Below are 13,972 nucleotides of genomic sequence, written 5' to 3'. Positions count from 1 at the left end.
GCTTAAGGATGGTGCAAATTTGACCCTCCTGCCACTAAGAGTGAGGTCTATGTTCCTTCCCCTTGGGTCTCAGCAGGCTCTGTCATTGCTAGATCAGAGGATTTGGAGAGTCTGGTGTGGTGGCCCGCACATGTAATCCCAGTGATTCAGGAGCCTGAGGCAAGAGGATTTTAGGTTCAAGGCCAGCTTTGGCAACTTAGTGGAACTGTCTCAAAAAATAAAAAGGGCTAAAGATGTAGCTCAACGGTAGGGCCCCTGGGTTCAATACCTAGTATCAAGGGAAAAGAAAGAAAAGAGGGTCCAGAGAAAGTGAACTGGGGTCACTTCCTGCTTCTAGAGGCTGGCCAGCTCCACTTCCTGTTCCACAGAATACTCCCTCTTGGAACCCAGCAGCCATGCTATAAGGCCTCTCAAGCAGCCCCAAGAAGAAGGGTCAGGGCCCCTGGTCACAGCCTTGGCTGAAGTCCCCAGGCAGCAGTCAGCTTGGGTCAGGAGTCCCAGCCAGCCTGCTGGCCCTGGAGTGAGACATCTTGGAATGATGCTTTGGCCCCGTTCACACCACCCTGGCTGATGCTACATGGAGACAAGAGCTGCTGAGCCTGACTGAGTTTCAGATCTGTTTCAGATCCCTAAGCAAGATGATCCGTCTGTTGTCTTAAGCCACCAAGTGTTGGGGTAGTTTGCTATGTGGCAAAAAAAAAAAAAAAAGACAAGATATTATTAATTCCATCCAATGGAAGAAGAAACCCAGGCCCAGGGAGTGGTGCCTGCCTCAGGTCCTCCTGGAGCCAGACCCTGGTCAGAGCCGGGGTTTGAACCCTGGTCTCAGGATCCAGAACCCAAGTCCTCCATTGCTGTTCCCTTGTATTTTGGCCTGCCAGACGAGGAAAGTGAGGCTCAGACAGGAAGCAACTCACCCAACGCTTCTCAGCAGGTAAAGGTGAGAGGGAGGATTTGAAAGCAATACATCCAACTGTAGGCCCTGGGCTCTTCGTCCCCAAATGAAGTTTTGCAGTCCTGTCTCACTGACCAGAACCAGAGCCTCCAACCTCAATCCTTCTTGTGTCCCAAGTCTCAACAGGGATCTGGTACCAGGAGGCCCAGCAAACACTCTGAGCTCAGAGTCCTTCTCACTGACCTCACTGACAGTCCTCCAACACTCAGCTTGAATGAGGCTCCCTGGGGAGCTTCTCTGACCCCACAGGCCAGGCCAAGTGCCCCAGCTAGGTTCCAAGCCCTGTGTGTCTCCACACCTAGCACCCATCACCCTGTATTACAGCTGCCTTTGTCAGCGTCTGTCCCCTTCAGTACAGAGGCATCTCAAGGGCAGGACTATATGTTACTCACCTGGCTTCCAGAATCGCTCTGCACAGGGCCAGGGACACAGCAGATTTAAGTAAATATTTGTTGAATGAATCAAAGAGCAGACCTCCAGAGAATGAGGTAACAGAGACAGGCATTAAGAGGGTCATAGTTTTATTGCTGAGTTTCAGGGAGGGATCAAATCCGCCCCACCTCCCTCAGCTTGGCCACCAAGTCCTCGGTGGTCTCCACCTTGACACCGGCGGTACGCTGAGGTGGGTCCTCCACGCTGACCACAGAGAGCTTGGAAGTCAGGTCCACGCCCAAGTCCCCAGCCTTGATCACTTCGATCTTCTTCTTCTTGGCTTTCTGCACATGGGGAGTTTCAGTTCAGGGGCTGCCGCAGCCCCTGCCCAGCCTCCCACGGCCTCCTCCCCAGGGCGGCCACATCTGCAGAGCCATTCCTATTGGCTGAACCTCTGCCCTTCCTGCTGGCCGGCACACACACACCCTCTCCTGGGCTACACCTGGGTGACAGTTCCTGGGAGCCACCCTGGGGAGCCCCGCACCAGTGCAAGGCACCCACAGACCCCTCCTTTTGGCAATAATGGTTCAATCCTTTGGGCTGGGATGACCCACAGAACCCTTCCTGTTGGCTGGGATGATGCCTGAATGTTCTCTGGTGGCTGAGATGACACAGGGAACTCGTCCTGGAGATGATTAGTGAATTCTTCCCATTGGCTGAGAGACTGCACAAGCCCTTCCTTGGTAGCCAAGATGGCCTATGCGATAACTTCCTGATGGCAAGGATTACCGAGGGAACCTTCCCTAATGAACCGAGATGACTGCATGGATCCTCTTTGCTTGGCCAAGATTGCCCAGTGAACATTTCCACTGGCTGGAATGACAAGGAGGACCTTTTCTGTTGCCCACTGAATCTTTCTATTGGGGAGAATTAGCCAGAACAGCCCAGTAGTCCCCTCATCACTAGCAGAGATGACCAGCAAACCCACTATCTGCCAGATGACCAGGTGATCCCTTCCTCTGGGTGGGATACCCCTGGGGCCCTTCCCTCCTCAATCCATCCATGATAGAGGCACTGGGCCTGCAGTGTGCTGGCCCATTCCTAGGCCCTCAGTGACCCGCGAGTTGAGTGCTCACCATGATGTTGGGCAACGTGGCATAGCGGGGCTCGTTGAGCCTTAGGTCAGCAGTCACCACAGCTGGCAGCTTCAGGCGTACGGTCTCCAGGCCCCCGTCAATCTCCCTCTCCACTTTCAACTTGTCCCCCTCCAGCGTCACTTGGGAGGCAAATGTGCCCTGGGGAGGGAGAGTGTGGACAGCAGGCAAGGTTAGTCCAAGCCGGGTAGAGAGCGGTCCTCAGCAGGGTACGTCAGGCCATGCTGAGCAGTCAGGGAAGAGGGTGGCAAAAGACGGAGTCCTGCACAGCACAACTGGGGAGGGAGCCACAGAAAGGGACCTCAAAAGTCCAGGAGGGGTCCCACTTCCCCGGCCCTGCTGGATAGGAGTCCCCACAGTAATGACAGTGAGCGTGTGCGAGTGCTGGGCCCTGCTCCAGGCAGTTCACGTGTATTAAACCATCGCGTCTCAGAGAGTCCAGGAGGCACATGCCACAGCTCAACAACAGGCTCCCGTCACCCACAGAGTAACTCCTGAAGCTGGCAACCAGCTCCCCAGGGGCTCTGTGAGGTTTCTCCACTGGCCCAAAGCAGAACAAGGTGAGCTCACCTTGGTCCTTAAACGGCCCTCTGGGACCCCATCCTCTGGCTGAGGCCGCTTGGGCCTGAATCCACGTCTCCTCCCCTGCTGGCCGACACCCCACATGCCTCTGCTTAGCTGACCTGCTGCCTCCTTTCACTCGTTCACTGGATTCATCTTTCAGGTGACAGTTTGGGCGTCACAGAAGCAGCCTCACCCAGTGCCCCTGTGAGCCAGGCTCTGGGGACACAACGTGAACACGACCAATCGCCCCAGCCTTGGGGGACATGTACGGAAGTGGGGAGGATGGCCAGCACCAGGGAGGAAGGCGACTTCAGGGGCTGCTCACGTGGGGATAAGTGCTTCGGAGAAAATTAAACAGGAGAATGGTCAAGAACTGTGCTGTTCCCTCTGGTCACTGCTGGCCACCGAGGGCTACTGAACCTAAGAAATGCAGCTGGTGCAGCTGACAAATGGAACTTCAGATTTTAATTAATTAATTAAAATTTAAAAACAGATATTTGATACATTATCATGAGTGTGGAGATGTGTGCGTCCTTGTGTCAAAACCTGTCCACTGCACACTTTAGATGTGTGCAGGTCACTGTGGGCAAAGCTGTAAAAGCCCTAAGCCTCACAGTTACTGGGAAATTTCAGTCTGTTGGCACCACGTGGGCACGTGAACTGCTTTAGAAGTCCAAATTAAGTATTTCTGATGACACTCAACATCTGGACTGAAATGTGGTGCAAATATAAGATACATCCTGCATTTTGAAGACTTGGTACAGAAAAGAATAAAAAATGTAAAAAGTCTCAGTATTCTCATATTGATTACATGCTGAAATGACAGCATTTTACATATGATGGGATTACATTAAACATTAGAAAAAGTAATGTGTCTGTTTCTTTTCTTTTGATACTGGAGATTGAACCAGAGGTGGTTTACCACTGAGCCACATCCCATATCCTCAGTCCTTTTCATTTTTTATTTTGAGACAGGGTCTCGCTCAGTTGCCTGGGCTGGGCGGGAACTTGCGTCCTCCTGCCTCAGCTCCTGAGCTGTGGGGTTCTGGCCACGCACCACTGTGCCTGGCTTGTCGGCTTCTTTTTACATTTTCAATGTGGCTGTGCATACTGCTAAATTTACTTGCACTGCCATAGATGGGGACCAGAGAGGCAGGGCTGAGGGCACCTGAGGATTTCATGCAGGGTGGACAAGCGGAGATCCAGAAGCAGGGAGGGAGGAAGCCATGCAGCCATCTGAGCAGACAGGGTCCCAGGAGGAGGGAAGGGCAAGGGAAACGCCCCGAGGCAGGCTGAGCTCCGGGATGAGGCCCTCAGCTCTGCTCCCCAACCCAGCCCCACCTGCGGCCAGTCCAGAAGTCCAGCTGTCATCTGCCCTGTCTGGTTACAGTCATCATCGATGGCCTAGTGGGGGGAGAGAGAAGACTACGATCAGTGGAGCTTCTCATGTCCATTCAGGCCTCTGCTAGAACAGGGGTCAGCAAACTTTTTCTATATTTCTAAACATTTTAGGCTCTGCGAGTCTTCCAGTCTCTGTCACGACCTCTCAGCTCTGCCCTTGCACTGCACAAGGAGTGACAGGTAACATATAAATGAACGTGTGCGGGTGTTCTAACAAAGCCATATTCACAAAATAAACAGGTTATGTCGTGGCCATGGTGTGCCGACTCCTGCTCTAGCACAGTCCCTCACATGGACGCAGAGCAAACAGTCGCCTCCAGGAACACGGGCGTGCCCCAGGATTCCCAGAGCGAAATCTTTGCCCTCTGTACAAATACTCACAGAAGCCTCTGTGAGCCAGGCCCTGAGCCAGCCACCATGGGAAGTTGGATGAACAAGATCTGGGCCAATGAGAACCATCTATCCCCGGACCCCTGTGACTGGTTCAGGCACGGGCTTGAGACTCAAACTGGGCAGTGGCCAGCCCAGGGAGCTCTGTGGAGCGCTTGGGAAAGAGGCTCTCTGCCTTCTGCTGGGTCACTCAGTCAGTGGGATGTGAGCTGGAGATGCAGATGAGCAGAGGCAGAGGAGCAGGGCCGGGTGCTGACACATAACCCCGGATCAGGCTGCACCACGTGAGTTACAGGAGCTCAGGAACCGGCTATCTCGCTAAGGCCAGTGTGAGCTGTGATTTGGCTGCCCAGACTGAAAGCACCCTGACCAGTTCATCTGGCGTCTCCCCAGCGGGAGGCCCCAGCCCCAGGAACTGAGTCAGAGCCACAGGAAATGCACAGGCTTCAAACAGCAGGTTGCCAGCACGTGCCAGGGAGCGGTTGTGGGACCTGGGCAGAGCCACAGGGCCTGTTTCCTGGCCTTTTTTCGGGTGGCCTCTGCCCCAGCCCACTCATTTGCTCCTGGGCCCCTCTTTGGGGTCAGCTGTCTGTTCTCTATTTCCGCAGGGCCCGGAGGACCCAGGGACTGTCTGCATCTGCCTGGCTCCGCTTCTTCCCTGGAACCCCACCCCTCTGAGCTTCCTGTGCCCTGTCACCTCCGCTCCTGCTTCACCTCAGCCTCTGACCTTCCTTCTCAGCAGCCACGCCTCATTCCCTCTCCCCTCACTCCCCGTAGCCTGTCATCCACCTCTGTCCTCCCCTGGGTAAGGCCACCAGGTTGGTCTCCAAGGGGATAAACAAGGATGATACCCCAAGGAAGGCAGTGTCCCTGGGGCCCTGAGGGAACACCTGCCTTAGCTGAGTGCCAGGCCTCCAGTGTCCCCTCCAACCACAGCCCATCCTCTGGTCTTTCTGCACTGAGCTGGTCCCACTCCCTCCTGCTCACAGGCCCCTGTGGCTCCCCAGTGCCTACTAAAGGCCCAAGTCTCTGTTTCAAGCCCACACCTGTCTCCTGAGACTACCTCCTTGTATCCCCCAGATGTCCCTGGCTGTCACACTCCCTGAGTAGTGGTCACGGGGTCTTCCAGGGTTCCTCACCTGTGTTACCAGGCCAGACCAGGGACTGTCCCTCCCTCACTCCCCGGGGCCTTGGCCCCACCTCCCCCTTGACCTCCTTCTAACTCCTGCACCAAAACCTCAGAGTCTGGAGCTTCAGCCTCACTTCAGAGGGCTCCAAGGGATCTTTATGACACCCAGAGTGACCTGCCCTCCCCTGCTCAACCTGGAATGTGTGAACTCCGGGGCCACCAGCAGTGTCACCTGACACCCCCACCTGAGTGGACCAGGTGGAGTGGGAGGAGCTGGAGACCTACCTGCTTGCCCAGCAGCACCAGGTTCACCTTCTCCTTCTCGGCCAGCTTGGCCAGGACCCGAGCCACCTGCAGGGGACCCAGGCGCTCCGCCTCCGCGGCTGGCACCTCCACATGGATGCCTCGGTCTGCTCCCATGGCCAGGGCAGTGCGGATGGTCTCCTGCCAGGGAAGGAGGGGCTCGTGTGGTTTCTGTCATGAGAAGGACCTGGAAACCTGGACCCAAGACCCTCCTCCCTCAGACCCAGGGGTCCAGACCACCCCCAGCGACCTTGCACACCTGGCACTGTGAGGGGCCACAGCTGACAGCAATGACCTCCTTCACCAGCTTCTTCTCCTTGAGCCTTACGGCCTCTTCCACGGCAATCTCACAGAAGGGGTTCATGGAGTGCTTCACACCATCAGTGACCACGCCCGACTTGTCCGGCTTCACCCGAATCTGCCCAGCAGGAGGGGAAGGCAAGATCAGGAGGTGTCAGGTAGGACCTTGGGACCAACCCTTTCATGGGTGGATGGGGACAACAGTGGCCCACACAGCTCCAGGGCCAGGGCAGGGTTAGAATTTCAGGTGGGAGCTGGGCACAGTGGCACACACCTATAATCCTGGCCGCTTGGGAGGCTGAGGTAGGAGGATGGAGTTCAAAGCCAGCCTCAGCAAAAGCAAGGTGCTAAGCAACTCAGTGAGACCCTGTCTCTAAATAAAATACAAAATAGGGCTGGGATGTGGCTCAGTGGTTGAGTGCCTGAGTTCAATTCTCAATACCCATCCCCACCCCCACACAAAAAAAGAATTTACAGGGAGGACACTGCCTCTCATTCAGACCTTCCTGAGCACCAGGGACATGCAATGTGATTATCACTATTGTGTCTCTGGCCCTCAGGTCTGGCAGAGGGTTTCTCAAGCTTTGTTTGCTTTTGCCCACAGGGAAAGATGAGTCTGCAACACCCTCAAGTGTACCAGAAGGCCCACCTGCACACAAACACCTGAGTGTCACCTTCTGTGGCATTACCCACCTTGCTATGCACCCCACCCCATGACACACCCCGTTCTCACTGAACACCAGCCCTCTTCGTTTTATCCTCACGTGTCGTCTTCACCCAATCTAGAAAACCCCAGCGCAGAAGGCCTCTCTGCCTGACAGGTGAGGCGGTGGGCCTCCAAGGCCCTCTCACCCCTCTCTCCACGTGGCCTGTCTGCACTGAACGGTGCCATGTGCTGGCCCACACGGCACTCTGGGTCACTGCTATGCCCAGGGCTGCAGTGTGAACTGGGGCTCCTGGTTCTGGAGGCCAGGGCACTCCCTCTGGAGGCCCCAGGGGAGAATCTGCTCCCTGCTCTTCCAGGTCCCCACGGCTGCCTCACTTTGTCTTCAAGGCCAGCACTGTCACCTGTCTGCAAGTGGCCTCTCCTCTGTGTGTCAAATATCCCTGGGGCCACTCTAGCACAAGAACCCTGAGATGGTATTTAGGGCCCACCAGGCACTCCAGGAAATCAAATTGTGTGATGCATAGCATCTGGACGGGCCCTCCTCAGTCCAGGGCTAGGGATGGACTCCTTAGGGCCATTTCCTAGCCATCCAGTCCTCTGGAGAGCAGTCAGAGACATTATTGGCCACCACAGTGCAGGAGCACCGTGTCCAAGTCCCGCTCTCAGCGACTGCACATGTCCTGATGTGTTCATCCTGGCCACAGCCCACAGAGGGAGGAGATGTCATCGTCCCATTATGCAGACAAGAAAACTGAGGCTCCAAGTTGAAGCATCTGGCTGAGGTCAGCACTGGGTCTGTCGTGTGTACTGGACCCCTGTTGTATCTCCTGACATTGCCACGTCCAGGGAGGGGAGGGAGGATGATGGGGCCAACTAGGGAAGGCCTCATTGGAGTAGAGGTCCTCGGGCTGTGATCTGAAAGATGAACTGACCAGGTGGACTGCAAGGGACAAGGGTTCCAGGAGTGGCAGGAGCACGTGCCAAGGCCCTGAGGTGAGAAGGTGCAGGGAGGGTTTGTGGAGTCAAAGGAGACTTAATGTGGCCAGTGGGGAGCAGGATGCCATCAGGCTGGAGAGGACAGCAGGGGCTAGACCACTGTGACAGGCATAGAGATGGCCTTCCAAAGTTGTCCATGTCCTGGAACCTGAGAATGAGACCTTATGTGCAAGAGGCCCTGTATGGGTGTGACCAAATTCAGAGTTTTGAGATGGGATACTGGCCTGCCTGGGTTACCTGGGTGGGCCCGGATGTAATCATAGGGGTCCTTATAAGTGGAAGAGGGTGCTGAGGGAGTGATTGTCCAAGTCATAGAGAGGCCAGAAGGTGCCCCGCTGCTGGCTCCGCAGGAGGAGGGGAGAGGCCTCCCTCAGGGATGAGGCGGTCTCCAGGAGCTGGGAAGGCGGAGACCCGGGCTGCGCTGGAGCCTCGAGAAGGAACGAAGCCCTGCGGACACCTTGATTTCAACCTGGGGCCTCCAGAACTGTAAGGGGATGGCTTTGTGGCACCTATCTGGCCACCGCAGCCACAGGAGACAACTGCGCAGGCCCGGGAGGAAGCAAGGGGCTGGGCTTGGCCTAAGGACCTCAGGGCAGGGCCAAGAGGCTGTCAACTGGAGTCAACTGGAGTTTTCACAGGTCATTCTGGATTCTTGGTGGGGGAAGTTGGAAGTGACAAGAGAAAGTGGGAGACAGGCAGCTGTTAGTCACTGACTTTAGAGAAGACAGTGGCTCAGACCACCGTGAAGTGCAGACCAAGAGGTAGATGGACTCGAGGATCTGAAAGGGAACTGACAGGCCCTGAGGCTGTATGGAGAGACGGGAGAGTCGAGGCCTTGTGTTGCTTTACGTAATGGTGCTTTAGAACCAGAGGCAAAAGATTCAGCGATACATTTCTAGGTTTGCTCTTAAGGGGGCAACAGGCTGAACTTCTACAAAAACAGCCACGATCCTCGATCCTTGCAGGCAACACCCCCAGGGTTCATATGCATTAACTCCCATTCCTGTCCTGCCATCCTGAGAGGCTGGTCACTGCCATTACCAGACTCATTTTACAGTGGGGACAACTGAGGCAAAGAGGCAAAGTGTCTTGCCCCAGGTCATGCAGCAAGAAAGTGGCAGGATCAGGGATCTGACCCCAAGACTGTCTTGGCATGAGGGGCTCTGGAAGAGGCTGAGTTGGCCTTGGACAGCCAGCCTTCGGGTTCCTGCCACTACATCTGACAGGGTTTAGACGGTGTGATTTCAACAGCCCCTCCTGGACACAGGGCAAGGACTCATTTGCTCTGTCCTCTAGCCTTCTCTGTCTAGCATGGTAGGAAAGGGTACAACCTGGGACCCAGAGCAAGTAGCACAGCAAGGCCGGGTGTAGGGACTGTGGCCAGTGAGCAAGGCCAGCCACAGACTGCTGCTACAGGACTGGGGCTCTGAACCCTTCAATAAGGGAGCTCCTGGGCCAATGGAGAAGAGTCCTGAGGAGGGGGTATGTGCGCCCTGGCAGAGGAGGAAGCAGGGGGCATAAGTATGGGGAGTGGAGGAAAGTGGGGAGCCAAGGTGCATTCTCACCCAGAACTGGGAGAGGGTGGGGCTGGTGGGCCCAAGGTGGAAACAGCCTTCCTGGGCTTCAAGTTCCTGTCCTGAATCCCAGCTGGGAATGTAGCTCAGGGGTAGTGCACCTGCCTAGCATTGTTCAAGGTCTTGGAGCAACTCAGGAGGCTGAGGCAGGAGGATGGCAAGTTCAAGGCCAGCCTGAGCAGCTTAGCAAGACCCTGTCTCAAAACAGAGAAAGGACTGTAGATGCAGCTCAGTAGTAGAGCACCCCTGGATTCAATCCCCAGTACAACAATTAGTCGATAAGTAGAAAATGAAGCCCAAATTATGAATACAAAATTGCCCCAGCCTTGCCTTTCCTGGGCCCCTAAAAGAGGCCTCCAATGGCTTCATGGAAAATGTATCCCTGGCCAAGGCTGGGCGTCAATGGTTGCCAACTGCCTCTTAAGAGCCCCCCCCCTCCACACACACACACACACACACAATAGTGACAGTACCTACTCCATGCCAGTCAACACAAACTTTGTGTCAGGTGCTGTCCTAAAAGCTTACTCCATCTTCACTACCACCAACCAAACAGGTACTACCATCATCCCCATTGTACAGAGGGGGACACGAGGTTCAGAGTGGCTAAGTAACTTCCTCAAGGTCATGCAGCAGGAAGTGGACCCAAGCAGCTGGTCTGGGAGTCAAGGCTCTGAAGCACTCAAGTAGCGTAGCTGCCAAGACAGACAGACACACCAGACAGACTCCAACTTCCAGAAGGAGTGGACAAAATGCTGAAATAATAAATGTAATGTGATAAGAGTATGGCAGTGGGTACAGCAAAGAGGAGGACAGAGACTCTGGGGCTGTAATCTTGAGAGGACCAGGGAAGGCCACAGAGAAAGTGATCTTTGAGCAAAGACTTGAAGGAGATGAGGCAACTCAGGGATGCGGGAAACAGATGGGTCAGACCTGGTCCTCCCCGTGGGGAGCTGCAAGTCTGGGGTTGATGGCAAACAGAGGATCACAGTCCAGTGTGAGAAAGGCCAGTGACCACGCCCAGGGGCTTCAGGAGTATCCAAAGACACACCAAGGTAGCCTGGGGTCGGGTGAGAAGCTTCCTGGAGGTTGACAAACTTCTGATATAATAGATGGATCAGAATGAAGCAGGACAGGTAGGGCATGGTGGCACATGCCTATAATTCCAGCGACTTGACAGCAGGATTGCAAGTTCAAAATCAGCCTCAGCAACTTAGGGAGGCCCTAAGCAACTTAGCATCACATTGTAGCAAAATAAAAACTAAAAAGGGATGGGGATGTGGCTCAGTGGTTAAGTGCCCTTGGTTTCAATCCCCAGTACAGAAAGGAAGGAAGGAAGGAAGGAAGGAAGGAAGGAAGGAAGGAAGGAAGGAAGGAAGGAAAGAAAGAAAGAAGGAAAAAAGCAGGCGAGCAAGACAGGAGAGGGACACAAAGGCCAGGGTGGAAGGTGGTGGAGGAGCAAGAAGGGCACCCAGGGAGAAGGCAGACCACTGGCAAAGGCCCCAGCAAGAAGCAGCCTGGTGTATCAGGAGAGGAGGCACAGGCTGGAGTTGTGGAAGCAGCTGTGGAGGGTCCCACAAGGGATAGAGATGGCTGAACCTGACCATGAGGGTCTCTAATGCCAGGCTGAACAGCCAAGATTTCATACTGAGGGTGCTGGGGAGCCACAGGAGGGCCATGAGCAGGGTCAGCTCTGGATGCAGGAAGGCCCCTAAGGCTAGGACAAGATGGGCTGGAGGGAAAGGCTGAGTTGGGGGAAAAGGGGAGACTGGTACTGCAGCCAGATGACAAGAGGAGGCCTGCACAGCAGGAGCCGAGGGGATAGAGAGGAGACAATGGGGCAGGGAGAGAAGGCTGAAGATGGGCTGCAGTAGGTGAGGGTTAGGAACAGGCTTGGGGCCTGGTCTGGCCCCGTGATGAGATGGCTAGTATTGTCTGAATCATTTATTTGTTTCCAAAAGGGCCATAATCAGACCAATCCAGACAGGAAGTAAGAGAGAGCCCTGGGCCAGTGTGGGAGGGGAAGTGGCACTGACCCTTGGGAAACCGATACAATTCTGCATTCACACTTTGCTCTCTGTTCTCTTACCTAACACACCACGGGTACCCATGTGCCAGGCTCTGTGCTGGGTGCCACTGCGACCACAGCTGTGTCAAGCATGGTGAGGGAGACACAGCTGACCCCAGATAGCCCAGGCCAGGGAGACCAGTGCTGGGGCAGGGGGATGAGTCCATAGGAGTCCAAATGGGGGCCACTGAAGAACAGGCAGAGGTAGGAAGAAATCAGGAGTCAGGTTCCAGGACCTCAAAACAGCATGTCTCAAAACAGGATGGAAGTGACACCCCTGTCCTATGCTGCCTGAGGCATCATCAGGCCAAGTGGCTGTTGAGTGGAGTCAGGCACAACAGAGTCTGGAGCAGGACCTGCCTGGATTTCCTAAGTCTGCTACTTACTAACTCGGTTATCTGGCAAGTAAGAGAACTTCACAGGCCTCGGTTTCCTTGTCTGTCCCATGGGATTAATAACAGTGGATATAGAAAAGGTTAGGACTGAATGGGTTCATCTCTGTAAAGGACTCAGAATGTCTCCTGGCACAGGGTAAGTACCCACTTAATGTCAGCTGTTCTGATACGTACCCTCCTCCCCAAGTGCCCCAAGCAGGCAGGGGTACTATCAATGGCCCAGCTGCACCCACCCTAAGACCCTGTGTCAGGCAATGCTTGGGGACACAGGTGAGCTCCCAGTCTAATGGGGGGGTCAGACATGACAGCATTTTAGGCCAAGCATTAAGAGAAACTGGCCTGAGGATCCATGTCTGATTCATCTCTGCCCATACCAGTTTCCCTCTGGGGACAAGCCAGATCCTTAGGGATGCTGCCTACCCCAACCCCTTAAGTGAGTCACTCCCCCAGCTCAGTCAGGTTGGCCCTTTGAACTTTCCTCTCTAACAAACATGTCTCCCTCCTTTCCTAGCTAGAGCTCCCTCTCCCACCTGTGGCTATGAGGGTGAAAGACAGTTGGGGTGTCCAATCGTGCCCTGTCTGACGGGGTCTTAGGACATTTGGAGGACTGTAATCGAGCAGGCAATGGGGCCTAGAGGGTGAAAGCTTGGCTCGTGTGCAAAACCCGAGTCTGAGTGTGGACTCAGAGGACCTGGGCAGGATTCTGGGCTCTGCACCTTCTAGCCGAATGAGCTCCTTGTGGCTCAGCTTCCCCGTGTGGTTAAACAGCGACTGTGGCTCTTGGAGTCAGTGAGAAATACAGAAAGCAACTCGCTTTGCACCGTTATTAGGAAACTGAGTCCAGAGCGAGGGAAAGGAAATGGTCCGTGCCTTGAAAGGGGTGGACATCAGAACCTAACAGCCCTTGATCTTTGCCCCCAGGTGTGACTTTGACGTTCGGGGGACAGCGGCAGAGATCAGCGGCTACGAGAAGATCCCCGAACAGTGCGTGCGTGATCCCGGAAGCTCAAGGCCTCGGGGCTCAGGGAGTGGGAGAAGGGGGCCCGGTCACCTTCACGGCGAAGTCGATGACCCTCTTGACAGCCACCAGCGCGCGCAGCTCCGCCATCTTCCCGCCGCAGCCACTTGCTGGGTCAGCCAGCACCCGGCCCCTCCGTCCTCCACCTCCCCCGCCCACCCCGTCTCTGCGCCTGCGCACCTCGCGGCCAGCCAGTCAACCACCACGGTCCCGTTACCCCGCCCCGATAGGGAACCAATCAGAAGGCTGGAGGGAGGGAGCCAATGGGAGGCGGATCCCCAGGAGAGAGGCGGGACCCGGGGCGTGGCGGGAAAGTAGGGGAAAGGTAGCGTTGCCGAGGGCGGCTCTGCGGGGAGGGACGGGCTCCCGGCTTCTCTAAGCTCCTCCCGGTGTCCCTCCAGATCCTCCTTCTTCCTCCTCTCTAAATCTCCGTGCCCAGGTCCCCACCCCGTGCCCTTGTTGTACGCCTCTGAGTCCTCAGGTTCTCTCCCTGCCGGCGTTTCCCATCGCCTCCGTATCCGCGTCCACCCCAGTCTCCACTTTCCCTCTGCGTTGTCGCCATACCCTCTCCATGTCGTCCCCTCGTGGCTCCACTCCCCTGTGTCCACTCCAGGTTCGTGTTTCCAGATTCGCGTCCCCTCCTCCGCTTCCGCATTCCCTCTAGGCCGTGCCCTTCTGTCCCCCCT

General features: G+C 55.6%; 1 protein-coding gene across 1 annotated transcript; it reads right to left on the bottom strand.

The window, feature by feature from the left end:
• Nucleotides 1-1,459: 1,459 nt before the first annotated feature.
• Etfb (electron transfer flavoprotein subunit beta) lies at nucleotides 1,460-13,431 on the bottom strand. Its single transcript, XM_026382240.2, has 6 exons — nucleotides 13,320-13,431; nucleotides 6,528-6,686; nucleotides 6,251-6,409; nucleotides 4,387-4,449; nucleotides 2,464-2,622; nucleotides 1,460-1,671 (listed from the first exon to the last, which is right to left on the bottom strand). Exons 1-6 carry the CDS (start codon nucleotides 13,374-13,376, stop codon nucleotides 1,501-1,503), a joined length of 768 nt encoding a protein of 255 aa, XP_026238025.1. The 5' UTR covers nucleotides 13,377-13,431; the 3' UTR covers nucleotides 1,460-1,500.
• Nucleotides 13,432-13,972: the final 541 nt, after the last annotated feature.

Source organism: Urocitellus parryii, chromosome 15 (assembly GCF_045843805.1).
Source record: "Urocitellus parryii isolate mUroPar1 chromosome 15, mUroPar1.hap1, whole genome shotgun sequence".
Classification (NCBI taxonomy): domain Eukaryota; kingdom Metazoa; phylum Chordata; class Mammalia; order Rodentia; family Sciuridae; genus Urocitellus; species Urocitellus parryii.
Note: the sequence above shows the minus strand (reverse complement) of the source record. Positions and strands in the feature narration are given on the sequence as shown.